Genomic DNA, 19,450 nt, shown 5'->3' on the forward strand with positions numbered 1-19,450 from the left:
GGTAATCTTTATTTTTCTTTCTAGCAGTTGTTAGGGTTTTCTCTTTATAATTGATAACACAAGACTATGTCGAGGTATGATTTTATCAAACTTGTCATTATGGTGTAAGGGAATTATAATCTGATTTCCAGTCACATTCTGTGTGCAATAAAAATTCCTTACACTGTCCCATAAAAGTCCTAAAAATAGAGTTCTGAGATGTACCTGTCATCTCACCTCCTGCCCACCACCACACACACACACACACACACACACACACACACACACACACAATTTGTCATCTACATAGGCCTCTGGTTTTTCCTCAGATATGTTACTTAATTCCACCTTAACCTTTTACTCTAACTTCTCTACCTAGAAAGCTTTCTGTCTTTCTGGAGAGTCTCCAGTGGAAGTGTCATTCCTTAGAGAGGCCTTCTCTGACCACCTGATCTAAAGAACCCTCTCCCCTACACAACACACAGCACTCTCCACCACATCGCCTTGTTTTATTTTCTTATCAACAGCTTTTCTTTTTGCAATATATTGATCAGCTATTTTTTCTTACCTTCACCATCCTCCTACTAGAATATAAACTCCACACAAGCAGTAACAATGTAGTCTTGTTCATTGCTGTGTGCTCGGCACACAATAACCATACCTAACCCATAGTAGACACTAAATACATATTTGTTAAATTGAGAAGATTCTGAGAAAGTCTTCTATCTTCAAGTACCATTTTTACTATCAATTTACCTTAATTATTACTGAATGGATGTTGGAGCTTCAGGGTTTTCCTCTTTGTCTTTTTAAGTTTTCTTTCAATTTTATGCCTTTGGGAATTCTAGCTTACCTTCCTACTAATGGTTTCTTCAGGGAGTCTAATCTGCTATTGAAGTTTTGTTTTGGCAGTAATGTTTTTAATTTGTAAATTCTCTAATTTTTTTTTACAATTGCCTATTGTTTTAGTTCATGGATGTGACACATTTTTTTCCTGTTAATATGTAAAAGGTTTATTTTGAAGTCCTTTTCAGACTCTATCATCTCTATTACCTCCCATATACATTTTTCTGGTTTTTGACTGCCTTAGTTTTCTAATCAATTAGATAGCTACACTAATATTTGCCTATAATTGCTCCATGAAGTTTTTAGAATACCAATGGTTTTATTATATCAATAAATGCATAAAAGTACAAAAGCCCTATAGAGCTTGCAGTATCATTATTTTATTTATCTTAGCCTTTCTTGTTTTATTCTACTAAACTTAAAGCAACATTTATTAACCATCTACTATGTTCCAGGTACCAAAAGAGACAGTTAATGAGCTCAGTGCCTCACAAATAGAAGTCACTCAGTAGATCCATGTTGAATGAACTAAGGCTTAATAATAATAAAGGGATGAAAAAACTGAAATATATGAATGATGGGATGACATTTTACAGGATGGGATGTTAGAATTGAACATTTCAGAGAAAAAACAGTTTTGAGTCATCTTTTATGATTGAAGTGGGTCCAAGAAATGATCAGAGGATAGAAAGTGGGAACAGTGAGTGACTCTTCTGACAGTAGGGTGTTTCTAGGTAAAGAATAGGATGCAATTTTGTTGTTCTAGAGCAGTAGTTCTCAACAGGAGGTGATTTTGTTCCCAGAGGACATTTGGCTATGTCTGGAGATATTTTTGGTTGTCACATCTGGAAGGGTGCTACTTGCATAAAATGGGTAGACACCAGGGACATTGCTAAACATCCTGTAGTGCACAGGACAGCCCCTACAACAAGTAATTATCTAGGCCAAAATGTCATTAATGCCAAGGCTGAGGAAACTTGTAGAGGGATATGAAATCATAAGAGGATGATTATAGTATATAGAGTAAAGGGAAAAGCTGTAAATTAGGTGCTTAACTTGATAATGTTTCAAACTCTTTTACTTGTTTACCATGTAAAATTGAACAAGGCGCTTAATCTTTCTGGACCTCACTTTCCTCACATAAAGGAGACACTATTCCATTTGCTGATCTCATAATCTAATAACTTTTCTATTTTTGAAGAAAGAATGAGGATCTGGCCTGAACCCCAGTTTCTCCCACTCAATATCCTTGAGCTTTGGCCAATCACCCTAGTTTTCTCCTCTATACAATGGAAAATAATATCTGCCCCCACAAGATTGCTATGAGGCTTAAATAATCATATGCAAAGATGTGTTACATAGTACCTGGCTTGTGGTAGACACTCAGTAAATATTGAATGAATCCAAAGTTGTATGAGCACTCTTCCCACTGCTTTAACATAAAGAGTAAATATTAAGAAAAAGTGTGTTGTTATTCTATTTGAATAGAATCTTCATGAAATATTTTCATCAAAAGTTTATTGTTTACCATTTTTATGTTATCTATTTTAATACAAATATTAAATTTGTACCTACCTTAATGCATGGATTGCAAACACTTTTCCTTTTATTTGGTGGTCACTGATAGTTTCCCGCCATTTTGTGTCAGCAGTGGTACTTGGGTCGTAGAAATGGACTGGTTCTTACTAAGCAATGGGAATGAAGCAATGAGCAGCGAGTATCACTAAAGAGCGGACCCTTATACCAATTCCTTTCATTGTTGATTTCAACAGGTTGTGGCAACTGAAGAAGATCTTGTCCCACCCAGTCTGCGGGAGCCATCCCCCAGAGCAGACGGGCTAGACCACAGAATCGCAGCTCACATTGTGTCCCTTCTGCCCTCACTCTGTCTCTCAGAGAGGGAGAAAAAGGTCAGATAGTCTGAGATAGCAGAGTCTTCATGCTTTGGAAAAGCGTAGATTCTCTCTTTAAATCAATATTATTTCAATTTGCGTAGAATCTTCAGGAAATATTTTTATCTGAAGAAGAAAATGAAAGCAAAGCAGTGCCCAAAGGCCCCCTCCTACTGAACTATCATGATGCACACGCCCACAAGAAGTACACACTGAAGGTAATGATAATCAGGTTAGCCAAAGAAAACCGATGTGGGAAAGTGTGTGTGTAACTATTTGTTGAAAGAAGCTAATTAGATAACTTCATCAACACTCATTAAAATGTAATGTACAAAATAGATACTTGCGTACAAAGTAGGACCTGGAAAATGAACCTAGATACAGGGAAAAATGATGTCAGCCTAGGAAATTTGTCTGATTATTGAGGTTTAATTAACAATTCAATTAATTGTTACCACCACTAAATGTTCATTAAAACCTTATAATTATTTGCTTTAAATATCTGCTGCTATGAAAAACTAGTAGAAGCCAGAAAAGGATCTCAAAAGAGAGAGATGAATATATATGAGACTTTGGCAGTTTGTCACTGTGAATGAAGAATCAGTCCTTTTTGTGCACCAGGAACTCCTGGCAACATAGGAACTAGCTTTTTGACCTTCAGCAAAATCCCAAAAGTTTGTCTTTCCCAATTACCATTGATTTCCTCTGTTCCCAAATAATGAGAGTGAAGGTATCATGTTTAGCCTTTTCCATATGCATAAGGCACTTGACAGCTTACTTTAATGTCTTCTGTCATGTTGCTCTTTTTCATCAGGACCAAAAGAATTTTGATCCAGTTCAAATTGAGCAGGAGATGCAGTCCAAGTTGCCACTGTGGGAATTCCTTCAATTCCCTCTACCCCCACCATGGAACAACACTAAACGTCTAGCTATGATTCATGAGCTTATGCACTTTTGTACGAGTGGTAAGTCCATTGTTTTGTCTTAGCTTCAACTCAGTTTAATTAATGGGCATATATGCCCCTTAAAATTACACCCTTATTTACAAAAAGTATTTTCATTATTGAAAGACCTTTCAGAGGCTAAGGTGGGTATTTTGATTGACTACAACTGTCTTGTTTGAATAATGTCATTAGCAGTGTCGTCATAGCTATAATGCATAACACTCTTCAATTTGATACACTGGGTTTTTTTTTCCCCACTGTGTTTTCTTAGCCACGATAATTCCTTTTTTTCCTCGTTTTCCCCCATCTCTGTCCCAAATACTCCCATTGACATCATTGGAGATGATGTGGTAATCCCATCCTACTTACAGAGAAGTAAAGGGGCGTGTGTGCGTGCATACGCGTGCACACATGCATGCACACACGCATGCATGCATATAATTTCCAAGACAATGCTGCCCTTCTGTCTTTTGCCTGACCACTGCACTCTTTTATCATCATTGCAAATCATGTAAAAATTACAGTAACATTGCAGAGACATTATCTGGAAGGAGAGAAGAGCAACTTGGACCATGCAACTTTGCCCCAGTTCAGAGATACCTGTCTTTGAATTTTCATCTTATATCCTGTTGCTGCAGCCACCCACAATCAATAAAACACAGGTTCCAGAAGAGTTTTTCTTCTGTCTCTTCCCATTTTGTCCCTTCATGGTTCTTTCTTTTTTTAATTAGAGAAGAAAAGAAAAAGAAGAGGATCCAGATAATCTGAATTTGGCAGGAATGTTCACCGGGGTAAAACTAATGTGAGCACTACCGTGGACCATCTCTGCACATGAGGACAGGAAGGAAATAAGAAAGAGAGTGACCTGGGAGGCAGATGTAGATATCTTGTAACCTGTGCTACTGAAAGCTCATATTTGATCCTTTCTTGAGAGAAAATTCTGAGCACACTATTTATAACCACAAATTAAATTTGTATCTAGAAAGATGAATCATAGAACCATAACATTTCCTAACTGAAAGAAACCTTGGAATTAATCTAGTCAAAATCTATTTTCAGATAAGAAAGCTGAGATCCTAGCAGGATTAAATTATTTGTTTTAGGATTATGACAATGGTGGAAAAAACAAGAAAACATTCTGGTCTCTGGATACCCAGTAGAACACAATTTCCTTACCCTACTGAGCAGGAGACAAGAAGAAAGCCACTGCAGAGGTCTGATGGTGCAGTCTGCAGTTTTAAGCACCTGCTCTGTACCTAGGGATACCGAGATGAGTAGAGAGCCCACTGTCAATAGAGAGCATGTTGCTGAGCAGGAGTTGACTCAAGCTAACAGCTTCTCACAGCAGGAAGAGCCATTTTATGCTCTTTGAAGACAGTGGAAAGAGGGGTCATTAAGATATAATATCTAGAAGCACGTCTCATCTGAGTTCACTGGGATTTTGTGAAATAGGCAGTCATTTCTCAAAGTAAATTCTCGTTCCCACTTGAGGGAATATGCAGAAACTACTTATAAGAAAAGACATTAACTTCCACAGACATCTTTACTTGACAAGGAAGCATTTAACCTTGAAAAGAAAAGAGTATGTGTATATTCTTCCTTACCATTTCATTTGTAAGCCTAACCAAACTAAAAAGTATTTTTATCTTGATTTCTTTTTTCACTTTTAAGTAGGCTTAGTAATAGAAAAAGCCAGGAACTTCTGAGTCTTGCCATTGACTCATGGACATGCAGGGTACAGCGTCGAGGGACTGGTGTGTCATTTCTGTTGTGTACATAACTACCCCCTTCCTGAGTAGGGGGTGAACTTCTGTCCTTTTTCTGTGTCCTGCCACCCTCCCCTTCTCCTTCTGGCCTAAGATGTGATTCCATTCTTAATGAATGGAGAGCTCAGCTCTCCACATGGCACAGGATTTTTGTTCCTGCTGCCACCATTGAAACCTCAAACATATGCTGCTTACATGCCCCATCCTGGACCCTTGGTGCTCCTCCCCTCCTCCTCTTTTCCCTTTTGCCACATCATACTTAACAGGTCCAAAACCAAGCTCTTGATTCCTCATCCCTAAATTTGTCCCTTCACCATCTCCCTTCTTTCAATGAATGGCAACTACTTTCTATCAAAAACCTTGGAGTCATTCCTGCTATCTCTGTTTTTGTTTTTGAGACAGAGTCTCACTCTGTCGCCAGGCTGGAGTGCAGTGGCGTGATCTCAGTTCACTACAACCTCCGCCTCCTGGATTCAAGCGATTCTCCTGCCTCAGCCTCCTAAGTAGCTGAGATTACAGGCGCACGCCACCACGCCCAGCTAATTTTTGTATTTTTGGTAGAGATGGGCTTTCACCATGTTGGTCAGGCTGGTCTCAACCTCCTGACCTCGTGATCCACCCACATCAGCTTCCCAAAGTGCTGGGATTACAGGAGTGAGCCACGGCACCCGGCCGCTGTCTCTCTGTTTTCACACACTCTGCAATCAATCCCACCATACTCCTCACTGCCGTACCAGCCCAGTCCCCCACCACCCCTCACTTGGATTATTCCAATAGCTTTTCCAGCTGGTCTACAGGCTTTCAGTGTTTTACCAACAATCTTTTCTCCACACAACCACCTGAATGGCCCCTCTAAAATGTTGGTTGGATGTGCCTTTGTAACTGAAAACTCTGCAGCAGTCACCCACTTTACTCAGAATAAATCCTAAACTGGGCCAGGTGCCTGGCTCATGACTGTAATTTCAGCACTCTGGGAGGGGAGGCCGAGGTGGGTAGATCGCTTGAGCCCAGGAGTTTGAGACCAGCCTGGCCGACATGGCAAAACCCATCTCTACAAAATATACAAAAATTAGCTGGGTGTGCAGGCCCAACTACTTGGGAAGCTGAGGTGGGAGAATCACCTGCACTCCAGCCTGGGTGAACCTGTCTCAAAAAACAAAACAAAACCAAAAACAACAATAAGAACCTAAACTGTCTGCCACCTACTTTTTGAGCCATCACTTGTCAAGCTGTCATGTTCCATTTTCCTCCATCTACTCTGGCCTCACTGTGATTCCTTGAACATGTCATTCACACCCCTGCCTCAGGATCGTTGCTCTTGCTGTTTGCCCTTCCTCAGTCACTTTCCCCCAGATATCCATACAGCTTGCTCCCCTACTTCCTTCATGTTTTTGCTTAATTGTTCAGAGGATTTTTCCATGACTGCTTTATATAAACTACAAGCCGCTCCCTGACTATTATCACTTTTTGTCCCCTCAGCTGGCTTTATTCTTTTTGTCCTCTCTTTTATCTTTTACATTTATCTCTTCCCAACCCCTAGAACTGATATTCCGTGAGAGCAGGGGGCTCACTATTTTGTTCACCACTGTGTTCCCAGCTTTTATTATAGTTATGATGCCTAATAGGGGCTCAAAAAAATATTTGAGAAATGAGCAAATGAGCAAACTCTCCTTCGTTCTGTAACTATTTTACCTCTTCCTTGTCTCTCTTCTGAATCTCCCTGTTTTTTCCCAAAGGACCTGCTGCTTTTCTTATCTTTGCTGGAGAGAAAATGGAGGTTACTTCTGAATTATTGATCCACATCATTTCATTTTTTTCTGATTGGATTCCATGTTTATTTGTTAATTCTACTTCTCCTTCCTCTACCTTGGAACTTCTAAAGTGTAAGAACCAAATCTTGATTCTTTCAAATCCCAGGCACCTATGACAAAGCCTAATACATAGAAAATAATAACCAATGAAAGAGTGAGCAAGTGAATAAATGCTGTAAAAGGGTAAATACACAATTATAAAGTCTGCTGAAAGCTGATAAACTTTGAAGTGCAATTATGGAAAATACTGCAGCCATTTGGAAACCTTTCCTGAGCCCAAATGAACAGAAAAACTCAGTCAATATAACAGTCTGTATTAGGCAAAAGTAAATAATTTCTCTGTTTTAAATTACTACAGGAGAGAGGGGTGCTTTCACTCAAAAATAACAAGTTGTGTAAGCATATTCAACCTATATGGCACCCTGGAAAGTCCGTGCAAATGAATCTGGACAGCTAATATTGATTAAGCTATGAAGCAGTTTGGGAGCATTATAATTTGCTAAATTGTATCTTTACTGTGTTCTTTGCTTATCCTCAGGTACCTTTGCTATTTGCTGCAGGCTGGGGAGCCAGTGTTTAAAATCAGCTCAACAGCCATTGTGGCGTGACTCCCTTGTCTTTCTGGTAGACAAACTCCCTGGTTGTCCCTCTGTCAACCCTGTACCATGTGCTAATAAGAACATTTCCAGCAGCACGGGTTCTGCTTTCTTACAGATGTCTTGAGCTGGAATGAAGTAGAACGAGCCTTCAAGGTGTTTACTTTTGAGAGCCTGAAGCTCTCTGAGGTTGATGAAAATGGGAAACTAAAGCCTTCTGGGATGATGTGTGGGTCAGATTCTGAAATGTTTAACATACCATGGGACAACCCTGCCAGATTTGCTAAACAGATAAGGCATCAATATGTCATGAAAATGAACACTCAAGAGGCCAAGCAGAAAGCAGGTACACTGCATGGAGGAAATGGAAAGCATTCTTGTATTTTATTATTGTCAGTTTTTCTCGTATTGTATCTCATGGATGTTCCTTACACTGAATAGATATTAAAATCAAAGACAGAACAATATTTTTGGATCAGAATTTGTCAATGTCTGTGCAAGATAATGAGAGCAACCAAGAACCTTCAGATCCTAGTCAGTGTGATGCTAACAATATGAAGTATTCTGACTTGAATAATCCCGGACTCTCAGTCCCTGATAATAGACAGCTGTTAGAGCAGGAGAGCATCATGAAGACTCAACCCCAACATGAGTCTCTGGGTAAGTTAAAGTGTGTGTGTGTGTGTGTGTGTGTGTGTGTGTGTGTGTGTAAGACACTATTATAGTACACATAAATCAAAAAGTGTTCAAGATGCATTATTTGAATTTAAGTTATTTGGTTAATTAAACTTTCTTACTGAGTATTGTTATTCCATAAGTTCTCTTTATTTCAACCCTGTTTTTAAAAATATCTTAATTCCTATTAGTCCACACTCACCTTAGTAAATTTAGCACAGTGAACATCATTACAACTTTCATCATTAGTGTTACACAGTTTTTGTGATTGTGTGCTAAAATTATAAACATTCATCTGCAAAACAGAATGAAATGTCCAGTACAGAGCTTGGTACAAAATCAATGCTCAATGAGCATCATTTCCCCTCCTCTCCCATGTATGGCTCAGGCCATTACTCTCATTGTAGACTAGCATTATAAACAGTGCTATATTAGGAGGTGTGAAAGTATAGAAGGATGTTGGGCTAAATTTATACTGAGCTACCTTACACATCACTGTCAGATTAATCTGTGTAAAATCTAGCAATTTTGTTTCTCTACTTACAACTTTCAAAGGCTCCCTACTATCTGCAAAATAGAACCCAACTCCTTGGCCTACTTCTCTAGTAGTATCAAATTACTTTTCCTAAAACCTTTTTCCATCTTTCTGCTGTTGCTCACACACTCTGTATTCTAGCCCAACAGAATTAGGCCTATTTACTCTGCACAGCCTGCTCTTTTCAATCTCTGTGGTACCTTTCCCTCACAATATATCCTCCACCTTGAGTTCTCTTTTTGACTATGATTAGGATTCAGTGGCACCTCCATGAAGTCTTATTGGATGTGTCCATATGGAAATGCCTCTCTTAGCATTCCATGGTCATAATTAATCTACACTTCTGGTGAAGTGCTGTGGCTCACTCCTATAAACCTAGCACTTTGGGAGGCCAAGGCAGGAGGATTGCTTGAGGCCAGGAGTTCAAGACCAGCCTGGGTAACATAGCAAGATCTCACCTCTATAAAGAAAAATAATAATAAAAAAAAAATCTACACTCTCTTTATGGCATTAGTTGTCCTTTTTTCAGTTTTATAATTATGTATATGCCTATATTAAGGCCTCCATTATACCGTAGTGTCTTAATGATTATATGTTTATTTTAACATATTAACACCTAAATTTAACACCTAGGTCAAACATATTAAAGAACACCAAATTTAACATATTAACACCAAATTTAACACCTAGGTCAAAGAAAAAATTACAATAGAAATTGGGAAATATTTCAAACCAAATGATAATGAAAAAACTGAGTATCAAAACTATAGAATGCAGCAGCTGATGCAAGAGGTACTCCAAAAGAAGTTTACAGCTTTAAATAAATATTTTTCGAAAAGAAGCTAAAGATTAATTAACTAAACATCAACCTCAAGTTAGATAAAGACAAACAAAATAAATCAAAGTAAAATAGAAGGAAAACAACAAAAATATTAAATCAGGGAAATAGAAAACAGATGAAAATTACGTCAATTAAATAGAAAACATAGAAACATAGGAAGAACAAAACTGCAAAACTTGGTTCTTTGAATAGACTAGCAATATTGATAAAAGGTTAATCATAAAAAAGAACCCATGAATAACTCTATCAGGAATAAGAATTATATAAGGAATAAAGAAACAGAGACTTCCCTCAGATTCTACAGAAATTTAAAAGATTGCAAGATAATATAAACAACTTTGACTAAATATGAAAATAAAATGGGCTATTACTGGAAAAGAATAACTTACCAATAATGACCCAAGAAGAAATAGAATGCCTGAGTAGTCTCATATCCAGTTAATTATATCAGTAATCAAAAATCTTCCCAAATAGGGCACACTTAGCTCGAATGATCTCATTGGTAACTGATACCAAACACTAAAAAAGAAATAATTCTAATCTTAACAAAAATTATTCCAGGAAATAGAAAAGTAGCATAATGTCCTCTCTTCATTTTATGAAGCTAGCATAAACTTTATAAGAATACGGACAAGGATAGTGGTACAATTGAAAGTTAAACTACTTCATTAAATTAAACTGATTCACAAATATAGATACAAAAATTCTAAATGAAACATGAGCAAACTGATCTAACATATACTAAATAATAATATATCACAAACAGGTTGCATTTATAACATGGACAGAAGGAAAATATATATATTGTAGAATCAATATAACTTATCAATTAACACATTAGTGAGAAAAGTCATATAATCATCTCAAAAGAGCAGAAACAGCATGTATAATTCTGTAGCAATTTATGAAACAAATCTTATTAAACTAGCAAGAGAAGAAACATTCCTCAATCATATAAACATTATTTTTATATTACTATGACAAATCTTACATATCAAGGTGAAAAGTTGAAGTAATTCCCTTTAAGATCAGGAGAATGTCCACTATAAACACTTGTATTCAATATTGCATCAGAGGTGTATGCCAACAAGCAAGACTTTTTCTCTTTTAGATAAAAGCATAAGGTTTGAAAAGGAAAAAATAAAGCCATCATTATTTGTAAATACTGTGTATGTAGAAAACTCAAAGCAATACACAAAAAAATTAGAATTAATATGAAAGTTTAATAAGGAGGCTGTACTTGTTAAATGATACACATAAGATGTCTGGAGTGCTGAGACTTTACTGTTATAATTATTCCTTGTATTAAACATTTGTGTTTCATGCACTTTTCTTTGTGTGTTATATTTCATAATTTTAAAAGCATTTAAAAAAAAAAGTGGTTATGGGCCAAAATTGGATTAAAAAAGTAAAAATAAATTTTAAAAAGTGATAACATGAGAGAATAAGTGTTAAGTTATTATTGACTAATGGTCATCTTACCCTTTTCATTTATCTAGAGGTGGGTCGAAAAGGAAGTAATCAATGGAATAGAATTGGTAGAGGAGGGAATTGGGGTGAATGGAAGAGGGAAGAAAATAACGTTTATTTAATATTGCTCTGCTACATCTCAAGTACATTAACTAATACTTACATAAACATCAGCCTATGACAAAGATGCTATTATCCCAATTCTACAGATGAGGAAACCAAGACTTAGAAAGGTTAAATAATTTGTTCAACTACATACAAGTAGAAAGTCAGGATTGAACAGAGTGCTAACTTCGAACCAGTGCTTCCTCCACTGTGTCTTGCAGCTTCCTGGGTTCCAGAAATTTCTGGTGATGCAGCTAATGATTTAGCCATGCTCCTAGTCTCATTCATGCTGATTTTTATGCTGATTTTGTTGCCTTTGGGTTTTCCTTCTTTCTAACCAGGGTGGATTCCCTATTTCTTTGTCCTAAGTACCATTACCTATTAGCCTACCTCTCAAAAAATGTAAGCCAATAAGTTAACCTGAGTTCTAATGGCAATAGTGTATCCTATGGGACTACAAATGAATGACAGGGAAGTCACTCTGGGTTAATATAGAGTCAGAATAAGCCAGGAGAGGTGTAAGGCCCAAGGTGTTTTCTTTGTTTTGTTTCATTTTTTTTCTTTAAAGCAGCTGGATAGTTTTCCTCAGGCAACTTTTGCCACCTGGTGGTCAAACTACATAAATTGGTGTGCTGGACTCTGGAAGAAAGTAGATTCTTATATTAATAGTAACTTCCTAAATTCTCAGGGGTTGAAAATGCTATAGCGGACAGTGTATCCTAGAGGCCACGCAATCTGGAGGGTGGATCTCAGGGCCATACATGTTTCTCCGCGGTGCTTTTGACCTACTTCCAGGAGCCATTCCATTTGAAAGCGGGAGGGCATCTGGGCTTGGTGTCGCACTGTAGCTGTTGTGACTATGGGACTTTGTTGTTGTTGATTTTACATTTCTTTCCCTAACTCTGAATCATACTTACTTCAAAGCGGCCAACTTTAATTCTCTTTAAACAAGGCAAAAATCATTAATGTATTTCCTGCACAACCATTTTAGCATCAAATACATATAAAAGCCTGTTCCTGGACATAAAGGGCTGGATATTTGTGCTTTTCTTAACCAAATACTGGATTTCCATCTGAGACTATTTTTGAACTTGACAGGGCCTAGTGGATATTTATGAAAAACCTGAGAGTTGATAACCGCGAGTCTATAGGTTTAGATGTGCCCTTTATGCTTGTTGGGTGTTTTTTTAATAAAGTAACTGCTTTGCAGAGGGATCTTGTTATCTCTAAAGTAAAACAGATTAGGAAAGCTGTTTTTCAAAGGGATGAGAAAGCATCCATTTCCAGATGTGTCAAAAACTACTGAATCACACTGTCAAAGGATTATGTGGTTGAAAGCAAAAATCAGAAAAAGAAAAAAAAAGATTTTTACTCTACTATTAAATAAATAATTCAGATTACTTTTAGAATGTTCTTTCCTTTGATAAAATAACTGATGCATAATTTTTAGAACAGATTTTCTAAACTGGAGACTTTTTCTGCTGGATCCAATAGGAGGGAATATCAAATCTCCCGGAAATCTGGCAGACCACAGAATAGAATAATTTTTATCCACAGATTTCATATCAGTTGCTTCAGGGACACATGGGACATCATGGTCTATTTAGAGTTATAGTTGGCTTGAGTTTTCTCTTCAGTGGATGTGTTTATATAAATGCTGAACTGAATTGGCTGTATGGTTTTCCCCTAAATCAAAATGGAACGTTCACGCTGTCACCTTCACTGGGCAAAGGCAAGATGGAACTAGTAGCAAAAATGTAAGTAGCTGTGCTCCTGAAAGAAAGAACAACACTGACCTGTCCTTCATAGGCACAATCAACTTCTCCCTCTAGAAGCCCAAATATGGTACTCTTTGCCGCATAATAAAATGTTGTCTTATGCTTGCCACAGAATAAGACTTTGTTGTAGGTTTTTTTCCACACTTCTAATTTCTCTATATGGCTTTAGGTTCATTTCCACCTTTGATATATGATGTAGATTCCTCTCATTCAATCAAAAGGAAATATTTACTGAGTTCCTGCCAGGTGCTGGGTGCTCAGGGTACAGTAAAATAATTAATAATAATAATAAGATGAAGTTTCTATTCTCCAGGAATTTACATATGAGGTGGAGAGACAGATCATAAACAAGTAAGTAGCATTAGGCATAGGTACATGCTATGATAAAAAAAAAAAAAAAAGCAGAAGATGAGGCAGAAGGCTCTTGACAAGGTGATACTCGAGCAATATGAATGAAGTCAGGGTCTGAAAAAGGTAAACATCTAAGGCCAAAGCATGCCAGAGGGAAAGCAAGTGCAAGACCCTGAAGGCACAGCAAGCAGGCCAGTGTATCTGTAGTAGAATAAGCAAGGGAGTCAAAGAGTTGTGCTTGAAGAGTTAGGCCAGGGCCATTTCCTGTACAACTTTGTCAGACGTAATCTTCATTTATTCTAAGGGTGATAAGAAGTCAGGGCTGTTCAGTTGTTCAGCAACATCAAAGTATATTCCCACAGATTCCACCTCCTACACACACATACTCTTTCTGTGATCAAAAAAATGCTATATACATTATCCATTTCTCGATTAGAGATTCACAATAACAAGAGCAAATTTCAAATTCTAAGACATTCATAGTGAGATGTTCATGGATCTATGCTAAACTTATTTATCATGGAACTCTTCCTTCTGGTGATGCAGAAATCAACAATATGAATGTATTCCTTCCTTGTTCATGCACATGGCTGTTTGCTTCATAGCCAAGGATGATACCGCCATCCCAGTCGTCATATAAGCGTACTCTGTGGTCACAAGGAAAGCTAGTGTGCATGACTCATATTGGTCCATAGTGTGCATGACTTGTATTGGTCCATGGAGTCCAGCTACTACTTCATTTATTTATTTAACTTTTGTTAAGCTTCATGTGTAAATTAGCAGATGCTCATTAAATCATTTTTAAATTAATAAATGATTAATGAATGGAAGGGAAACTCTGCAGAATGGTGAAAGCGTATCATTTTCCAATAAGAAGTCCATTTATCTGCCAGTGCCTCTTTGCATGCATGGCCTGCCCCCACCCTAGTCTGTCATCCACAAGATCCACGGAAATTTAAAAAGGCTTTGTGATAGTCACCAGCACAAGAAGACAAATCATGTGTACTAAGAAGTTGATTTCATCAGTAAATATTTACAACTTTTAAAGGTAAAGATATATTGTTAGAAGTGAAGGATACAGTCTGAAAGCAGAATATCTGGTATGATTTAAGATAGATCACACAAGAAGCTAGGTTCTTTTCAAAGAGCTTAGTATAGTTTTTCTAGGTAGGCACAGATTTAGAATTATGGACACAAACACCTTTCTGGAGGCACAAAACATGCCTTTCAGGCATTGCCTTTTCAGCACAGAAACATAGATCATATGGGCAACAAAAAGCACAGCATTAACCAGCAGGGCAAGAACAAAGCCAGAATACAACTGGATGTTGGTGTCTTTGATTTGCAGAGCAGACCACAAACAATGAGATCAAAGATGATGCAGTTGCAAAGGCTGACTTTCATGAAAAGGTAAGGAATTATTTTTCTAAAAATGTAGATGACAGGATGATCTGAGCAAAACCATGATTTGGAGTGAGAAACACTGAAAAAGGAAAAAGAAGATACTTAGAAGGAGAATACTGAGGTTAGAAAAGAGGAATTATTCGGACATCCCCAGAGCAGCTCTAACTGGAGAGAAAGGAGTTAATTTTGCTAGGCAGCTTGCACATAACTTCCCAGCTCCATGCTCCTCTCTAGACAGTGTGGCTTGGCAACCTCACAAACACCTGCTCACCATACAGCCATGTAGAGCTAACATTGTCTTGAAGAGAGTTCAGAAAACCTGCCTGTAATTGCTAACAGGACTCAGAAGAGTATAACCTAACAATAAAAATATTTAGATTATGTTGCCCATAAAAAAAAAAAGTTAAAGCCATACTCTTTTTGGCAGCAGCTCTCCTAAAATGTTGCCATATGGATTTATACATATGCAGATTTCCCCAATTAGATGGAGTACATGCTGGTTAGTTGACGGAGCCCAAGAGGGCTCCATTTGGACTTAAACAAATTAAAGCTGAAATTATGTTCCTATGATATTTTAGAAATCCAAGAAGATGATGGTGGAAGCAGATTTAGAGGACATAAAGAAAACACAGCAGCGCAGTCTAATGGACTGGAGTTTTACTGAACATTTTAAACCGAAAGTACTGCTTCAGGTATTTATGGACTGCGATTCTCTAGGAGACGGTCAGATAGGTCTGGAGAGTCTGCTGTGATTTAGAACAGTTCACCTCCAGGTCATTCTCTCAAATCTAGTTCAGATCAATATTCTCCTTTACTTCAGCTATAAAATAAATTTACTTCCAGCTTGAGCTATGCATTCCCAGGGACTCTCTAAAATAGTTTAAAATACACTTTACGAAAGAATGCTTTTATAAAATGTTTTAAGAAAAGAAATATACAAGACTGCTGCATATATATATATATATATATATACACACACACACATATATATACACTTTTTTTGCTGCTGAATATATTTTCTTAAAAAAAGTAAGGTTTTATGGAAAAACCCTGTTTTTTTTCCATATTGTTTATCCATTCTACTCAGTTTCACTACATTTCACAGTACTTTCTGTTTTGATTAACAGTTCAATGGAATCTGTGATAGCTAACATTCATTGAGCACTTACCATGTGCCAGGCACTGATTAATATGTATTATTAGCGCATTTAACCCTCACAATAACCCTATGAAGTAGGAACTATGTAAGCAGTAAGAAACTGAGGCACCTTGACCAGTAGTGACTTTTGTCCAAGGTAACGTGGCAGCTAAGTGAGAAGCAAGATATAAATCCAGGAAATCTGGTCCTGGAACTTGTATTCTTAACCACTCTGCAAAATAACAAGTAATCCCATACCTAAATCCTTTTGCTGTTTTTAGCTTTTACACAAAAACCTGTCCTCTTTTGGTTTTGTCTTTTTAATTTGATTTTTATTTTTGTCAAAGTTTTACCACATGTTTTTTAAGCCAGAAAGTTCTACAAAGTCTTATTATGAAAAACAGCCTCCTTCCCCCATACCCACCCCACTCCACCAAGCCTCAATTCTCAGAGGCAAAAATCTTCAGCGCATTTACCCCTTTCTTTTGTTACTTTACTCAGTGATCTCTAAATAGCAAGCATATTTTGTTTAGTTTTAGTTTTGTGACATCATTATCAATTGATTCCCTCTTGAGAACACAGCTTTGCCCACCCCCATCCAACACATATGTGCATGTACAGGTACAGGCTCACCCACCCCCGCATTCATATTAGCACTTCTCCTTTCTCTGATACTGGTAACAATATCATAAGTTTTGGTTAGATCAGTATTCAAAACTCACTTTATTTCAGTTATGTAAGTGCTATTCACAGCTGAACTGTGTAGTATTCTGTAATTATATTTCCTTTATCGGTAGCATTTTTATTTTCTCTGCAGTTAATAATTGCTCTTTTTCTATTTGTTTAGTTTACTATGTATTTATTATTAACTCATCCCCAAATTCTCTACTAGTGAGTAAGTCTCTCAATACATTCAAACATACCAGATATTCTGTTATTCTAACTTGAGATATTCTAACAGTGTTATTGTATTAGTGATATCTCTCCCATATTCCCTAAACTTGCTGCATAGCTGTGGTCCTGGGCCTCCATTTACCATCATCTGGGCCATACCCATTCCCTTCCTTTCCAGTTAGATGCCTGTTTCCTTCATCCCATGTGTTCTCTCTCCGGTTACACTTTTTTTTTTTTTTTTTTTTGTGGAGGATCATCTCTTCCAGTAGCTTCCTTAATTAAGATAGACGGGATGTAAATTTTTGAGTCATTCAATATTTGAAAACAACTTAATTCTATCTTTATATTGACTGGCAGTCAGGCTTTGCAGTAAATGCTAAATTAAAAAGCATTTTTTTCTCAAGACTTTAAAGACATTCTTTGACAGTGTTCTGACTTCCCAGATTGTCCTTAGAAAAATAAATAAATAAATACAATTCTGATTCCTAATCAGTTGTTTGAGTGTGTTTTGATCCTCTCTCTGGAAGATTTTAAGATCTTCTGTTTGTTCCAATGCTCTTGATTTCCTGTTGATATGCCTTAGTGTGGTTCTGTTTCTATGTATTGTTCTGGCAAGCCAATGCAATCCAGAAATTCCTGTATTTATATTTTGGGAAATTTTCTATAATCATTTCTTCAATAATCTCTCCTCTCCATTTTCTCTGTCCGTTTTTTTCTGGAAATCTTATTACTCTGGTGTTGGACCTCCTAGACTGAACTCGCAATTTCCCTTTCTTTTTTCTTTTAGTTTCCATCAATTTATCTTTTGGCTTTGCTTAATTTCCATTCAGGTCTTATATTGAGCCTTTTATTCCTGTTATTAGTTATTATCATTCTAATTCCTAAAGTTATATTTATAATTCCAAATTACCTTTTTAAAGGATTGTTTCACTTCTTTTTTTTTTTTTTTTTTTTTTTGAGATGGTGTCTTGCTCTGTCGCCCAGCCTGGAGTGGCACAATCTTGGCTCAGTGCAACCTCCGCCTTCCAGGTTCAAGTGCTTCTCCTGTCTCAACCTTCCAAGTAGCTGGGATTATAGGCACTTGCCACCACACCTGGCTGATTTTTGTATTTTTAGTAGAGTTGGGGTTTCACCATGTTGGCCAGGCTGGTCTTGAACTCCTGACCTCAGGTGATCCACCCAGCTTGGCCTCCCAAAGTGCTGGCATTACAGGCATGAGCCATTGCATTTCTGATATAATACATTCTCTTATCTCTATGAGGATATTAAAGTCCTCTGAAGTTGTCTTCTCCCTGAATTATCTCTTTTTCCTCCAAGTTTCTTTTCTCTTTTTTTGTCTTTTTTGTTTGGTCTTCATTTTTCATGTTAGAGGGTAATATATCATATTGTCCTCTTTGCTCATATTAATAATGAAACAATAAAAATATGATAGGAAGTGCTATATGAGGTGGGGTGGGAAGCTGTCAATAAGTGAGTTCATTGTTGGGTGATTTGGCTGGGAGATTTCTGTAGGAGACTCACCATCGTTGGTATGTGAGGTCTGTTTTCTTGGGCCATTTAAATTCTCCATGAAAAAAAAAAAAGTCTAATTTTCTGTCTGAAAGACACAAGCCTTCCTGTCAGTGTTTTGAAAGCTAGGTAATGGGGGAAGGATATTAAGCTTCTGACGTTTATTATCTAGATCTGCATTATCCAATGTGGTAGCCACTAGTCACATGTAACATCTGAGTACTTGAAACGAATCTAGTCCAAACCGAGATGTGCAATAACTGTGCTGTACACTATATAAGTGCTATACACACTCAATTTCCAAGACTTTAAAAAGGTGGCATTAATTACTTTTGCACTGTTTATATGTTGAAATTATAATTTTATCTGTCAGATTAAATAAAATATATCATTAACATTTATTTGACTTGTTTCTTTTTACTTTTTAAAATGTGGCTACTATAAAATTTAGAATTGCACATGTGGCTCACATTTGTGGCTCACTTTATATTTCTATTGAGCAGTGCTGATTTAGGCTTTTTCACAATTCCCTTTTTTTCTGGCATGTACTTCTCTGTCGGTGTGTCTTGGTTCCACTGTTCTTAGAACCCATTTGTCTAACATCCGTAGTTACCCTCTTCCCCTCTGCTGGAGTGGGAGATAGGCAATAGCCCAGTTGCTCAGAATTTTAATGGGATCCAGGGGCCTAATGGCTTCTTAAAAAGGCTTTAAACTAATCTTCCTATTTTCAGTGCCACTTTCACCCCATTTGCAGAGTTGACTAGTATTTCCATATCCTGAAACTTTCTATATTTCTGCACACAAATGGGGTTGCCTCTGGTCTCTCCTAAAATTAATCTCAAGACTTGGCTTTCTGCATTCTGCTAAGTCAGTTAGCCCTTATCCTTTTACTTTCCAGTTTCTAAAATTCTGGTGC

The 19,450-nt window shown here is 37.2% G+C and overlaps 1 protein-coding gene across 1 annotated transcript in view; it reads left to right on the plus strand.

The window, feature by feature from the left end:
- The window catches only part of SPAG17 (sperm associated antigen 17), a 238,915-nt gene that overhangs the window by 94,500 nt on the left and 124,965 nt on the right, over nt 1-19,450 (plus strand). Inside the window, exons 11-17 of the mRNA XM_005542180.5 lie at nt 2,598-2,735; nt 2,822-2,935; nt 3,532-3,682; nt 7,953-8,180; nt 8,276-8,494; nt 14,938-14,999; nt 15,572-15,685. Of these exons, the coding sequence (XP_005542237.3) occupies nt 2,598-2,735; nt 2,822-2,935; nt 3,532-3,682; nt 7,953-8,180; nt 8,276-8,494; nt 14,938-14,999; nt 15,572-15,685 (1,026 nt within the window). The remainder of the gene's footprint in view (nt 1-2,597; nt 2,736-2,821; nt 2,936-3,531; nt 3,683-7,952; nt 8,181-8,275; nt 8,495-14,937; nt 15,000-15,571; nt 15,686-19,450) is intronic.

The sequence above is a fragment of the Macaca fascicularis genome, chromosome 1 (genome assembly GCF_037993035.2).
Source record: "Macaca fascicularis isolate 582-1 chromosome 1, T2T-MFA8v1.1".
Classification (NCBI taxonomy): domain Eukaryota; kingdom Metazoa; phylum Chordata; class Mammalia; order Primates; family Cercopithecidae; genus Macaca; species Macaca fascicularis.